We start from the raw sequence: 14,748 nt of genomic DNA, 5'->3' as shown, positions 1-14,748 counted from the left end.
CCCTCTTGTGTGATTTGTTATTGGGATAAACACTGACCGTTGCTGCTTTATCTCTGTTCACATACTGGAGAAACGTCTGCCGGTGTCCCATCCAGTCATGTTCACAATAAGACAGCGCAAGTGTATTCATCGTTTGTGTATTTGGATATTGTATTTTGGTATTGGTAATCCCTGGTGTTTACGGTGCTGCAGTCTTGTGTCGCGGATCACTTAAACAAATTTCTAGATTACAGTGTAACGCAGGTGAGAGTGAGCTAGATTACAGTGTGACCCAGGTGAGTGAGCTAGATTACAGTGTGACCCAGGTGAGAGTGAGCTAGATTACAGTGTGACGCAGGTGAGAGTGAGCTAGATTACAGTGTGACGCAGGTGAGAGTGAGCTAGATTACAGTGTGACGCAGGTGAGAGTGAGCTAGATTACAGTGTGACGCAGGTGAGAGTGAGCTAGATTACAGTGTGACGCAGGTGAGAGTGAGCTAGATTACAGTGTGACGCAGGTGAGAGTGAGCTAGATTACAGCGTGACGCAGGTGAGAGTGAGCTAGATTACAGTGTGACGCAGGTGAGAGTGAGCTAGATTACAGCGTGACGCAGGTGAGAGTGAGCTAGATTACAGCGTGACGCAGGTGAGAGTGAGCTAGATTACAGCGTGACGCAGGTGAGAGTGAGCTAGATTACAGTGTGACGCAGGTGAGAGTGAGCTAGATTACAGTGTGACGCAGGTGAGAGTGAGCTAGATTACAGTGTGACCCAGGTGAGAGTGAGCTAGATTACAGTGTGACGCAGGTGAGAGTGCGCTAGATTACAGTGTGACGCAGGTGAGAGTGAGCTAGATTACAGTGTGACGCAGGTGAGCTAGATTACAGTGTGACGCAGGTGAGAGTGAGCTAGATTACAGTGTGACGCAGGTGAGCTAGATTACAGCGTGACGCAGGTGAGAGTGCGCTAGATTACAGTGTGACACAGGTGAGAGGGAGATAGATTACAGTGTGACGCAGGTGAGAGGGAGATAGATTACAGTGTGACGCAGGTGAGAGTGAGCTAGATTACACTGTGACGCAGGTGAGAGTGAGCTAGTTTACAGTGTGACGCAGGTGAGAGTGAGCTAGATTACAGTGTGACCCAGGTGAGAGTGAGCTAGATTACACTGTGACGCAGGTGAGAGTGAGCTAGTTTACAGTGTGACGCAGGTGAGAGTGAGCTAGATTACAGTGTGACGCAGGTGAGAGTGAGCTAGATTACAGTGTGACGCAGGTAAGAGTGAGCTAGATTACATTGTGACGCAGGTGAGAGTGAGCTAGATTACAGTGTGACGCAGGTGAGAGTGAGCTAGATTACAGTGTGACGCAGGTGAGAGTGAGCTAGATTACAGTGTGACCAAGGTGAGAGTGAGCTAGATTACAGTGTGACGCAGGTGAGATAGATTACAGTGTGACGCAGGTGAGAGTGCGCTAGATTACAGTGTGACGCAGGTGAGTGAGCTAGATTACAGTGTGACGCAGGTGAGAGTGAGATAGATTACAGTGTGACGCAGGTGAGAGTGAGCTAGATTACAGTGTGACGCAGGTGAGAGTGAGCTAGATTACAGTGTGACGCAGGTGAGAGAGATTACAGCGTGACGCAGGTGAGAGTGCGCTAGATTACAGTGTGACGCAGGTGAGAGGGAGATAGATTACAGTGTGACGCAGGTGAGAGGGAGATAGATTACACTGTGACGCAGGTGAGAGTGAGCTAGTTTACAGTGTGACGCAGGTGAGAGTGAGCTAGATTACAGTGTGACGCAGGTGAGCTAGATTACAGCGTGACGCAGGTGAGAGTGAGATAGATTACAGTGTGACGCAGGTGAGAGTGAGCTAGATTACAGTGTGACGCAGGTGAGAGTGAGCTAGATTACAGTGTGACGCAGGTGAGAGTTAGCTAGATTACAGTGTGACCCAGGTGAGTGAGCTAGATTACAGTGTGACCCAGGTGAGAGTGAGCTAGATTACAGTGTGACGCAGGTGAGAGTGAGCTAGATTACAGTGTGACGCAGGTGAGAGTGAGCTAGATTACAGTGTGACGCAGGTGAGAGTGAGCTAGATTACAGCGTGATGCAGGTGAGAGTGAGCTAGATTACAGTGTGACGCAGGTGAGAGTGAGCTAGATTACATCGTGACGCAGGTGAGAGTGAGCTAGATTACAGTGTGACGCAGGTGAGAGTGAGCTAGATTACAGTGTGACGCAGGTGAGAGTGAGCTAGATTACAGTGTGACGCAGGTGAGAGTTAGCTAGATTACAGTGTGACGCAGGTGAGAGTGAGCTAGATTACAGTGTGACGCAGGTGAGAGTGAGCTAGATTACAGCGTGACGCAGGTGAGAGTGAGCTAGATTACAGCGTGACTCAGGTGAGAGTGAGCTAGATTACAGTGTGACGCAGGTGAGAGTGAGCTAGATTACAGCGTGACCCAGGTGAGTGAGCTAGATTACAGTGTGACCCAGATGAGAGTGAGCTAGATTACAGTGTGACGCAGGTGAGAGTGAGCTAGATTACAGTGTGACGCAGGTGAGAGTGAGCTAGATTACAGTGTGACGCAGGTGAGAGTAAGATAGATTACAGCGTGACGCAGGTGAGTGAGCTAGATTACAGCGTGACGCAGGTGAGAGTGTGCTAGATTACAGTGTGACGCAGGTGAGAGTGAGCTAGATTACAGTGTGACCCAGGTGAGAGTGAGCTAGATTACAGTGTGACGCAGGTGAGAGTGAGCTAGATTACAGTGTGACGCAGGTGAGAGTGAGCTAGATTACAGTGTGACGCAGGTGAGTGAGCTAGTTTACAGTGTGACGCAGGTGAGAGTGCGCTAGATTACAGTGTGACGCAGGTGAGAGTGAGCTAGATTACAGTGTGACGCAGGTGAGCTAGATTACAGTGTGACGCAGGTGAGAGTGAGCTAGATTACAGTGTGACGCAGGTGAGCTAGATTACAGCGTGACGCAGGTGAGAGTGCGCTAGATTACAGTGTGACGCAGGTGAGAGGGAGATAGATTACAGTGTGACGCAGGTGAGAGGGAGATAGATTACAGTGTGACGCAGGTGAGAGTGAGCTAGATTACACTGTGACGCAGGTGAGAGTGAGCTAATTTACAGTGTGACGCAGGTGAGAGTGAGCTAGATTACAGTGTGACGCAGGTGAGAGTGAGCTAGATTACAGTGTGACGCCGGTGAGAGTGAGCTAGATTACAGTCTGACGCAGGTGAGAGTGAGCTAGATTACAGTGTGACGCAGGTGAGAGTGAGCTAGTTTACAGTGTGACGCAGGTGAGAGTGAGCTAGATTACAGTGTGACGCAGGTGAGAGTGAGCTAGATTACAGTGTGACGCAGGTGAGAGTGAGCTAGATTACAGTGTGACGCAGGTGAGAGTGAGCTAGATTACAGTGTGACGCAGGTGAGAGTGAGCTAGATTACAGTGTGACGCAGGTGAGCTAGATTACAGCGTGACGCAGGTGAGAGTGAGATATATTTCAGTGTGACGCAGGTGAGAGTGAGCAAGATTACAGTGTGACGCAGGTGAGAGTGAGCTAGATTACAGTGTGACGCAGGTGAGCTAGATTACAGCGTGACGCAGGTGAGAGTGCGCTAGATTATAGTGTGACGCAGGTGAGAGGGAGATAGATTACAGTGTGACGCAGGTGAGAGGGAGATAGATTACACTGTGACGCAGGTGAGAGTGAGCTAGTTTACAGTGTGACGCAGGTGAGAGTGAGCTAGATTACAGTGTGACGCAGGTGAGAGTGAGCTAGATTACAGTGTGACGCACGTGAGTGAGCTAGATTACAGCGTGATGCAGGTGAGAGTGCGCTAGATTACAGTGTGACGCAGGTGAGAGGGAGATACATTACAGTGTGACGCAGGTGAGAGGGAGATAGATTACACTGTGACGCAGGTGAGAGTGAGCTAGTTTACAGTGTGACGCAGGTGAGAGTGAGATAGATTACAGTGTGACGCAGGTGAGTGAGCTAGATTACAGCGTGACGCAGGTGAGAGTGCGCTAGATTACAGTGTGACGCAGGTGTGAGGGAGATAGATTACAGTGTGATGCAGGTGAGAGGGAGATAGATTACACTGTGACGCAGGTGAGAGTGAGCTAGTTTACTGTGTGACGCAGGTGAGAGTGAGCTAGATTACAGTGTGACGCAGGTGAGAGTGAGCTAGTTTACAATGTGACGCAGGTGAGAGTGAGCTAGATTACAGTGTGACGCAGGTGAGAGTGAGATAGATTACAGCGTGACGCAGGTGAGAGTGAGATAGATTACAGTGTGACGCAGGTGAGAGGGAGATAGATTACAGTGTGACGCAGGTGAGAGTGCGCTAGTTTACAGTGTGACACAGGTGAGAGTGAGCTAGTTTACAGTGTGACGCAGGTGAGAGTGAGATAGATTACAGTGTGACGCAGGTGAGAGTGAGATAGATTACAGTGTGACCCAGGTGAGAGTGAGATAGATTACAGTGTGGCGCGGGTGAGAGTGAGATAGATTACAGTGTGACGAAGGTGGGAATGAGATAGATTACAGTGTGACGCAGGTGAGAGTGAGCTAGATTACAGTGTGACGCAGGTGAGCTAGATTACAGCGTGACGCAGGTGAGAGTGCGCTAGATTACAGTGTGACGCAGGTGAGAGGGAGATAGATTACAGTGTGACGCAGGTGAGAGGGAGATAGATTACAATGTGACGCAGGTGAGAGTGAGCTAGATTACACTGTGACGCAGGTGAGAGGGAACTAGATTACAGTGTGACGCGGGTGAGAGGGAGCTAGATTACAGCGTGACGCGGGTGAGAGGGAGTTACATTACAGCGTGACACGGGTGAGAGGGAGCTAGATAACAGCGTTCCGCAGGTAAGAGGGAGCTAGATAACAGCGTTCCGCAGGTAAGAGGGAGCTAGATAACAGCGTTCCGCAGGTAAGAGCGAGCAAGATTACAGCGTGACGCAGGGGAGAGGGAGCTAGATTACAGTGTGACGCAGGTGAGAGTGGGCTAGATTACAGCGTGACACGGGTGAGAGGGAGTTAGATTACAGCGTGACGCAGGTAAGTGGGAGTTAGATTACAGCATGACGCGGGTGAGAGGGAGTTAGATTACAGAGTGGCGCAGGTGAGAGGGAGTTAAATTACAGCGTGACGCAGGTGAGAGTGAGCTAGTTTACAGCGTGACGCAGGTGAGAGGGAGTTAGATTACAGCATGACGCGGGTGAGAGGGAGTTAGATTACAGAGTGGCGCAGGTGAGAGGGAGTTAAATTACAGCGTGACGCAGGTGAGAGTGAGCTAGTTTACAGCGTGACGCAGGTGAGAGGGAGCTAGATAACAGCGTTCCGCAGGTAAGAGGGAGCTAGATTACAGCGTGATGCAGGGGAGAGGGAGCTAGATTACAGCGTGACACGGGTGAGAGGGAGTTAGATTACAGCGTGACGCAGGTGAGTGGGAGTTAGATTACAGCGTGACGCAGGTGAGTGGGAGTTAGATTACAGCGTGACGCAGGTGAGAGTGAGCTAGATTACACTGTGACGCAGGTGAGAGTGAGCTAGTTTACAGCCTGACGCAGGTGAGAGTGAGCTAGATTACAGCGTGACACAGGTGAGAGGGAGTTAGATTACAGTGTGACGCAGGTGAGTGGGCTAGATTACAGCATGACACTGGTGAGAGGGAGTTAGATTACAGTGTGACGCAGGTGAGAGTGGGCTAGATTACAGTGTGACGCAGGTGAGTGGGAGTTAGATTATAGCTTGATGCGGGTGAGAGGGAGTTAGATTACAGAGTGGCGCAGGTGAGAGGGAGTTAGATTACAGTGTGACGCAGGTGAGAGTGGGCTAGATTACAGCGTGACGCAGGTGAGTGGGAGTTAGATTATAGCGTGATGCGGGTGAGACGGAGTTAGATTACAGAGTGGCGCAGGTGAGAGGGAGTTAGATTACAGCGTGACACGGGTGAGAGGGAGTTAGATTACAGCGTGACGCAGGTGAGTGGGAGTTAGATTACAGCGTGACACGGGTGAGAGGGAGTTAGATTACAGCGTGACGCAGGTGAGTGGGAGTTAGATTACAGCGTGACGCAGGTGAGTGGGAGTTAGATTACAGCGTGACGCAGGTGAGTGGGAGTTAGATTACAGAGTGGCGCAGGTGAGAGGGAGTTAGATTACAGCGTGACGCAGGTCAGTGGGAGCTAATGTGAGACTCCGATGAGTGAAAGCCACCATTGCAGGAGAGAGCAGTATCTGTAGGGACCCTCTCCCCATGTCCGCCATTTCACAGTCACTAATCCGCTGCTTTCTCCTGTGTCTCCTGCTGTGTTGTAGCTTCATTATTGCTGACTTCTCCAGGAGGAATATTGATGTATCAGCCGTGAGCTGGCAGACTCACGGGGACAGTCCATGTGCTTGCTGCCTGGTAAACATCAACACTGGTTCTCGGACCGTCACACTGTATGACACGTAAGGACGGAGGGACCCTGTTATATCTCAGTACCACAGTTACCGTTCCCAAGAGACGGGTGCCTGAACTGGCCAAGCTGCAGTACTAGGGTGCAAATACTGGTAGATTCTGCAAGTAGCTCACAGATGCTGGGAACCTTCATTCTCAACAGTCTCTGTGGCACACCCAGACTGGCACACATTACCCATAACATCAGTAACGCTCTCTGTGGCACACCCAGATGGGCACACATTCCCCATAACATCAGGAACAGTCTCTGTGGCACACCCAGATGGGCACACATTCCCCATAGCATCAGTAACACTCTCTGTGGCACACCCAGATGGGCATACATTCCCCATAGCATCAGTAACACTCTCTGTGGCACACCCAGATGGGCATACATTCCCCATAAAGTCAGGAACGGTCTTTGTGGCACACCCAGGTGGGCACACATTACCCCTAACATCAGGAACAGTCTCTGAGGCACACCCAGACGGGCACACATTACCCATAACATCAGTAACACTCTCTGTGGCACACCCAGATGGGCATACATTCCCCATAACATCAGGAACGGTCTCTGTGGCACACCCAGATGGGCATACATTCCCCATAACGTCAGGAACGGTCTCTGTGGCACACCCAGGTGGGCACACATTACCCCTAACATCAGGAACAGTCTCTGTGGCACACCCAGATGGGCACACATTCCCCATAATATCAGGAACAGTCTCTGAGGCACACCCAGACGGGTACACATTCCGCATAATATCAGGAACAGTCTCTGAGGCACACCCAGACGGGCACACATTACCCATAACATCAGTAACACTCTCTGTGGCACACCCAGATGGGCATACATTCCCTATAACATCAGGAACGGTCTCTGTGGCACACCCAGATGGGCATACATTCCCCATAACGTCAGGAACGGTCTCTGTGGCACACCCAGGTGGGCACACATTACCCCTAACATCAGGAATGGTCTCTGTGGCACACCCAGACTGGCACACATTCCCCATAACATCAGTAACGCTCTCTGTGGCACACCCAGATGGGCACACATTCCCCATAACATCAGGAACAGTCTCTGTGGCACACCCTGACAGGCACACATTCCCCATAACATCAGGAACAGGCTCTGTGACACACCCTGACGGGCACACATTCCCCATAATATCAGGAACAGTCTCTGAGGCACACCCAGACGGGCACACATTCCGCATAATATCAGGAACAGTCTCTGAGGCACACCCAGATGGGCACACATTCCGCATAATATCAGGAACAGTCTCTGAGGCACACCCAGACTGGCACACATTCCCCATAACATCAGTAACGCTCTCTGTGGCACACCCAGATGGGCACACATTCCCCATAACATCAGGAACAGTCTCTGTGGCACACCCTGACAGGCACACATTCCCCATAACATCAGGAACAGTCTCTGAGGCACACCCAGATGGGCACACATTCCGCATAATATCAGCAACAGTCTCTGAGGCACACCCTGACGGGCACACATTCCCCATAACATCAGTAACGCTCTTTGTGGCACACCCAGATGGGCACACATTCCCCATAACACCAGGAACAGTCTCTGTGACACACCCTGACGGGCACACATTCCGCATAATATCAGGAACAGTCTCTGAGGCACACCCAGACGGGCACACATTCCGCATAATATCAGGAACAGTCTCTGAGGCACACCCAGATGGGCACACATTCTCTATAACATCAGGAACAGTCTCTGTGACACACCCTGACGGGCACACATTCCGTATAATATCAGGAACAGTCTCTGAGGCACACCCAGACGGGCACACATTCTGCATAATATCAGGAACAGTCTCTGAGGCACACCCAGATGGGCACACATTCCCCATAACACCAGGAACAGTCTCTGTGGCACACCCAGATGGGCACACATTCCCTATAGCATCAGGAATAGTCTCTGAGGCACACCCAGACTGGTACACAAACCCCATAACATCAGTAACGCTCTCTGTGGCACACCCAGATGGGCACACATTCCCTATAACATCAGGAACAGTCTCTGTGGCACACCCAGACGAGCACTCATTCCCTATAACATCAGGAACAGTCTCTGTGACACACCCAGATGGGCACACATTCCCCATAATATCAGGAACAGTCTCTGTGGCACACCCAGACTGGCACACATTCCGCATAATATCAGGAACAGTCTCTGTGGCACACCCAGACTGGCACACATTCCCCATAATATCAGGAACAGTCTCTGTGGCACACCCAGATGGGCACACATTCCCTATAACATCAGGAACAGTCTCTGTGGCACACTCAGATGGGCACACATTCCCTATAACATCAGGAACAGTCTCTGAGACACACCCTGACGGGCACACATTCCCCATAACATCAGGAACAGTCTGTGGCACACCCAGGTGGGCACACATTCCCTATATCATCAGGAACAGTCTCTGTGGCACACCCTGACAGGCACACATTCCCCATAATATCAGGAAAAGTCTCTGAGGCACACCCAGACGAGCACACATTCCCCATAACATCAGGAACATTCTCTGTGACACACCCTGACGGGCACACATTCCGCATAATATCAGGAACAGTCTCTGTGGCACACCCAGATGGGCACACATTCCCCATAACATCAGGAACAGTCTCTATGGCACACCCAGATGGGCACACATTCCCCATAACATCAGGAACAGTCTCTGTGGCACACCCAGATGGGCACACATTCCCCATAACATGAGGAACAGTCTCTGTGGCACACTCAGATGGGCACACATTCCCCAAAATATCAGGAACAGTCTCTGTGGCACACCCAGATGGGCACACATTCCCCATAACATCACGAACGGCATCTGAAGCAGACCCTGACGGGCCCACATTTCCCAAATTGTCTGGAATTGTCTGTAGCAGAACCAGATGGGCACACATTCCTCATAACGTCAGCAACGGTCTCTGTGGCACAGCAATACGGGCACACATTCCTCATATAATCAGGAACGGTCTCTGTGGCACACCCAGATGGGCATACATTCCCCATAACGTCAGGAACGGTCTCTGTGGCACACCCAGGTGGGCACACATTACCCCTAACATCAGGAATGGTCTCTGTGGCACACCCAGATGGCCACACATTCTCCCTAACATCAGGAAGGGTCTCTGTGGCACACCCAGACGGGCACACAATCCCCCTAACATCAGGAATGGTCTCTGTGGCACACCCAGATGGCCACACATTCTCCCTAACATCAGGAAGGGTCTCTGTGGCACACCCAGACGGGCACACAATCCCCCTAACATCCGGAACAGTCTCTGTGGTACACCCAGAAGGGCACACATTCCCCATAATGTCAGGAACGGTTTCTGTGGCACACCCATATGGGCACACATTCCCCATAACGTCAGGAACAGTCTCTGTGGCACACCCAGATGGGCACACATTCCCCATAACGTCAGGAATGGTCTCTGTGGCACACCCAGACGGGCACACATTCCCCTTAACATCACGAACTGTCTCTGTGGCACACCCAGATGGGCACACATTCCCCATAACATCAGGAACAGCCTCTGTGGCACACCCAGATGGGCACACATTCCCCATAACACCAGAAACAGTCTCTGTGGCACACTCAAATGGCCACACATTCCCCCTAACATCAGGAACAGTCTCTGTGGTACACCCAGAAGGGCACACACTCCCCTTAATGCCAGGAACAGTCTCTGTGGCACACCCAGACGGGCACACATTCCCCATAACATCAGAATAGGTCTTTGTGGCATAACCATATCTGCACACATCCCCCCTAACATCAGGAACAGCATCTGCGGCACACCCAGGTGGGCACACATTCCCCCTAACATCAGGAACGGTCTCTGTGGCACACCCAGATGGGCACATATTCCCCATAACGTCAGGAACGGTCTCTGCAGCAGTCCCAGATGGGCACACATTCCCTATAACATCAGAAACCCTCTCTGTGGCACACCCAGATGGGCACACATTCCCCATAACATCAGGAACGGTCTCTGTGGCACACCCAGACAGGCACACATTCCCTATAGCATCAGGAACCCTCTCTGTGGCACACCCAGATGGGCACACATTCCCCATAACATCAGGAACGGTCTCTGTGGCACACCCAGATGGGCACACATGCCCTATAACATCAGGAACCCTCTCTGTGGCTCACCCAGATCTGTGAGTTAAGGTTAAGGGTGCACTTGGTTCCCCAATTGCTTCGTTTTCCCCACTGATTAGTTACAAGGCACACATACTACAAAGTCACATAGTCTGTTTCCATAACAGTGTCGTGGTGTGTGCGCGTGAGTGGCTGTGTGGGGGTGAGTTGTACTTCTGTGTATCAGAGGTACTGCCTCATCATGGTAAAAAAGTTTACTTGCATGGTGTGTAGCACCAAGTTTGATCCCAAGTCACAGTCCCAGGTCACTTGTGAAACTTGTATGTCACCACAACCCAGTGGTGCTGACACCCAGATCAGTGGGGTGCCCCCACAGCTTGCAGGGACATCTCAGGCTGATGATCAGGAGCCTGCTTGGGCCTCCAACATAAAGACATTGTTGGATTCTGTAGCTTCACAGCTTTCCACTAACACTCAGCAGACGCAGAGGGTTCAGAGGGAGTTGTCCATGTTATCTGCCAGGGTTGATATTCTTCATACCCTTAACATTCCTCCTCCTCCCGCACAGCCCCAGAAGAGGCCGGCTGCTGCAATGGCCCCTGACTCAGATGAGGACGATGAGGACATATTGGAGGAAGGAGAGGAGCAGGTTCAGCAGGAACCAGTCCCTGAGTTAGCAGTACATGGTCCTGAACCACTAATCAGGGCCATTAGGGATGTTTTAGATCTCCCGGTGGAGGCATCCGCAGAAGGGGATCCTTTCTTCATGACTCAGAGGAAACAGCCAGTGTACTTCCCTGAGCAGGCAGAATTAGAAACGGTTTTCAGGGCAGCATGGCAGAACCCTGATAAAAGGTTCACTCTGTCTAAAAGGTTTACAAATGCTTATCCTTTTGAACCTTTGGGCAGGAAGAAGTGGGAGGAGCCACCGGTGGTGGACTCATCTGTCTCCCGCCTTTCAAAGAAGGTGTTGCTGCCAGTCCCGGGTGTATCCACCCTTAAGGACGGGGCGGACAGAAGGCTTGAAGCTACCCTCAAGTCTATGTACACAGCTAGTGGGGCCTCTCAACGCCCAGTTCTAGCCAGCTGTTGGATGGCTAGGGCCATTCATACCGTGTCAACCCAGATTCAGGAGGGGTTGTTGGGTGACATGACGGTGGCCCAGATTGGTGACAGTCTGCGTCACATTCAGGACAACCGCAAGGATCCTTTGTGAGGCGCAGAAGGAATTGGGCGCAATAAACGCGCGCAATTCGGCCATGGCGGTGTCAGCCAGACGGGCCTTGTGGCTACGGCAGTGGACTGCGGATGTGGACTCTAAAAAGAGCGTGGAGGGTATTCCCTTTACAGGCGAATGGCTCTTTGGAAGTGAACTAGACGGCTGGATTTCCAAGGCCACGGCAGGAAAATCCACCTTCCATCGGCACCCACAGTAACAAAGCGCACCTTCACAGGTAATTCCCAGCAGTCCTTTCGTGGGAACAGGTTTCGCCCCAAGGCAAGGGGCGCCTCCAATGCCAACAGAGGCACGAGAGGAAAGTTTAGGAAACCAAACACCTCAGGTACCCAAGAACGTACCAATGCCACGGCTACCTCTAAGCCTGCAGCATGACGGGGTTCTCCCGACACGAGAATCTCTCGAGGTGGGAGCACGGTTGTTGCACTTCAGTCATGTGTGGGATGCCTCCGGCCTGGATTCCTGGGCCAGGAGTCTCATTTCACTAGGCTACAGGCTGGAATTCGACAAGCCCCCTCCCAGAAGGTATTTCAAGTCGGCCTTTCCAGCATCCCAGGAGGATCAGGTTCTCCTTCAGGGGGCCATTCACAGGCTCCTTCAGACACAGGTAATTGTGCCAGTCCCAAGCACGGAGCAGGGCCAGGGATATTATTCCAACCTATTCCTGATTCCGATGCCAGACGGCTCAGCAAGGCCCATCCTGAACCTAAAGTCACTGAACCCCTTCCTTCAGGTGTTCAAGTTCAGGATGGAGTCCTTGCGGTCGGTGATTGCCAGTCTAGAAAGAAGGGAGTTTCTGGCCCCAATAGACGTAAAAGACGCCTATTTACAAATCCCAATTTGGCCCCCGCACCAAATCTACCTCAGATTTGCCTTGGGAAACGACCATTACCAATTCCGGGCCTTACCCTTCGGGCTGTCAACAGCCCCGCGGGTTTTTCACAAAGGTAATGGCGGAAATGATGTCACTCCTCAGGCTTCAAAGGGTAAACGTCATACCCTACTTGGACGATCTGCTAATAAAGGCACGGTCGGCAGAAGCCTTGAGAAGTGCTCTCAATCTGACCATGCAGATTCTACGAGATCACGGATGGATTCTGAACATGTCCAAATCATCGCTGGTTCCGACCCAAAGGATGTTATTCCTGGGCATGATCCTGGACACGTCGGAACAAAGGGTTTTCCTGCCAATGGAAAAGGTCAGTGTGATACAACAGCTTGTGAGAGAGGTTCTACTGACTCCTTTGGTACAGATCCATCTTTGCCTCAGGCTCCTAGGCAAGATGGTGGCTTCATTCGAAGCAATTCAATTTGGCCGTTTCCATTCCAGAGTCCTGCAGCTGGATATTCTGACAAAATGGTCCGGTTCCCCCCTGCAGATGCACAGGAGGATTGGCCTTGCAACAAGAACCAGGATCTCGCTACAGTGGTGGCTAGATTCATCCAATCTGTTGGCAGGCCGACGGTTCCAGATCCAGGACTGGATTCTGGTAACCACAGACGCCAGCCTGAAGGGCTGGGGGGCTGTGACACAGGGAGTCCGCCTCCAAGGTCGGTGGTCCCCACTGGAGTCCAGTCTACATATCAACAAGCTGGAGTTGAGGGCGGTCTACTATGCCCTGTTACAGGCGGCTCCATTGTTACAGGGCAAGGCGGTCCAGGTCCAGTCGGACAATGCCACCACTGTGGCTTACATAAATCGACAGGGTGGTACGAAAAGCATGCCTTGCATGAGGGAAGCGACAAAGATACTCTCTTGGGCAGAACAGAATGTCCAGGCCCTGTCAACAATTTTCATCCCGGGAGTCGACAACTGGGAGGCGGACTTCCTGAGTCGTCACGACCTTCACCCGGGAGAGTGGGGGCTTCACCCTCAAGTGTTCAACACCATAGTGGATCAGTGGGGTCTCCCCCAGATCGACCTAATGGCTTCACGATTAAACCACAAGGTAGAGAGGTATTGTGCACGAACCAGAGATCCAGGGGCGATAGCAGTGGACGCTCTCACTTGGACCTGGGATTTCCAATTAGTGTACCTGTTCCCACCACTCCCATTGTTGGCACGGGTGCTAAAGCGACTTCGGCATCAGGAGACGGAAGCCATACTGGTGGCACCAGATTGGCCACGAAGGGCCTGGTATGGGGACATTCAGGCCATGCTTGTGGAAGACCCGTGGCGTCTGCCCCTAAGAAAAGACCTGCTCCTCCAAGGGCCGTTCGTCTTTCAGGACTTACAGCAGCTAAGTTTAACGGCCTGGAGGTTGAGCGGCAGATCTTAGTCCACAAGGGTCTACATCCCTCTGTGGTCACTACCAAGATAAAAGCCAGAAAGCCGGTGACGGCTTCTCATTATCATGTTATATGGCGAAGATATATTGCCTGGTGCGAAAGAAATACCTTACCTCCGGCTATTTTTCAACTAAACAGCCTGCTGCGGTTCCTTCAGGCTGGGTTGGAGAAGGGACTCCGATTGGGATCCTTAAAGGTCCAGATATCTGCGCTGTCTGTGTTTTTCCAGAGAAAGATTGCGGCCTTGCCAGAAGTACAAACCTTCCTACAAGGGGTCCTGAGGATTCAGCCCCCCTTCGTGCCACCCACTGCACCGTGGGATTTGGAGGTGGTTCTTACTTTTCTAAGATCTGCTCGGTTTGTTCCACTAGAGGAGTCTGAGTTGCGACACCTCACTTAGAAGACGGTTGTACTGCTGGCCCTGGCTTCGGTCAGGAGGGTGTCCGAGCTTGGGGCCTTGTCATGTAGGAGTCCTTATCTAGTGTTCCACGACGATAGGGCTGAGCTCAGGACTAGACCACATTTTCTTCCAAAGGTTGTGTCTGGGTTCCACGTAAACCAACCTATTGTGGTCCCTTCTAGCGCGGCACATCCAGATATACCTGATTCCTTGGATGTGGTC

General features: G+C 51.7%; 1 protein-coding gene across 1 annotated transcript in view; it reads left to right on the top strand.

Moving 5' to 3' along the window:
* Nucleotides 1-14,748, top strand: part of KHK (ketohexokinase) — a 158,196-nt gene that overhangs the window by 26,227 nt on the left and 117,221 nt on the right. Inside the window, exon 4 of the mRNA XM_083175122.1 lies at nt 6,326-6,460. Coding sequence (XP_083031248.1) covers nt 6,326-6,460 — 135 coding nt within the window. The remainder of the gene's footprint in view (nt 1-6,325; nt 6,461-14,748) is intronic.

The sequence above is a fragment of the Crinia signifera genome, chromosome 3 (assembly GCF_055691185.1).
Source record: "Crinia signifera chromosome 3, ASM5569118v1, whole genome shotgun sequence".
NCBI classification, from domain to species: domain Eukaryota; kingdom Metazoa; phylum Chordata; class Amphibia; order Anura; family Myobatrachidae; genus Crinia; species Crinia signifera.
Note: the sequence above shows the minus strand (reverse complement) of the source record. Positions and strands in the feature narration are given on the sequence as shown.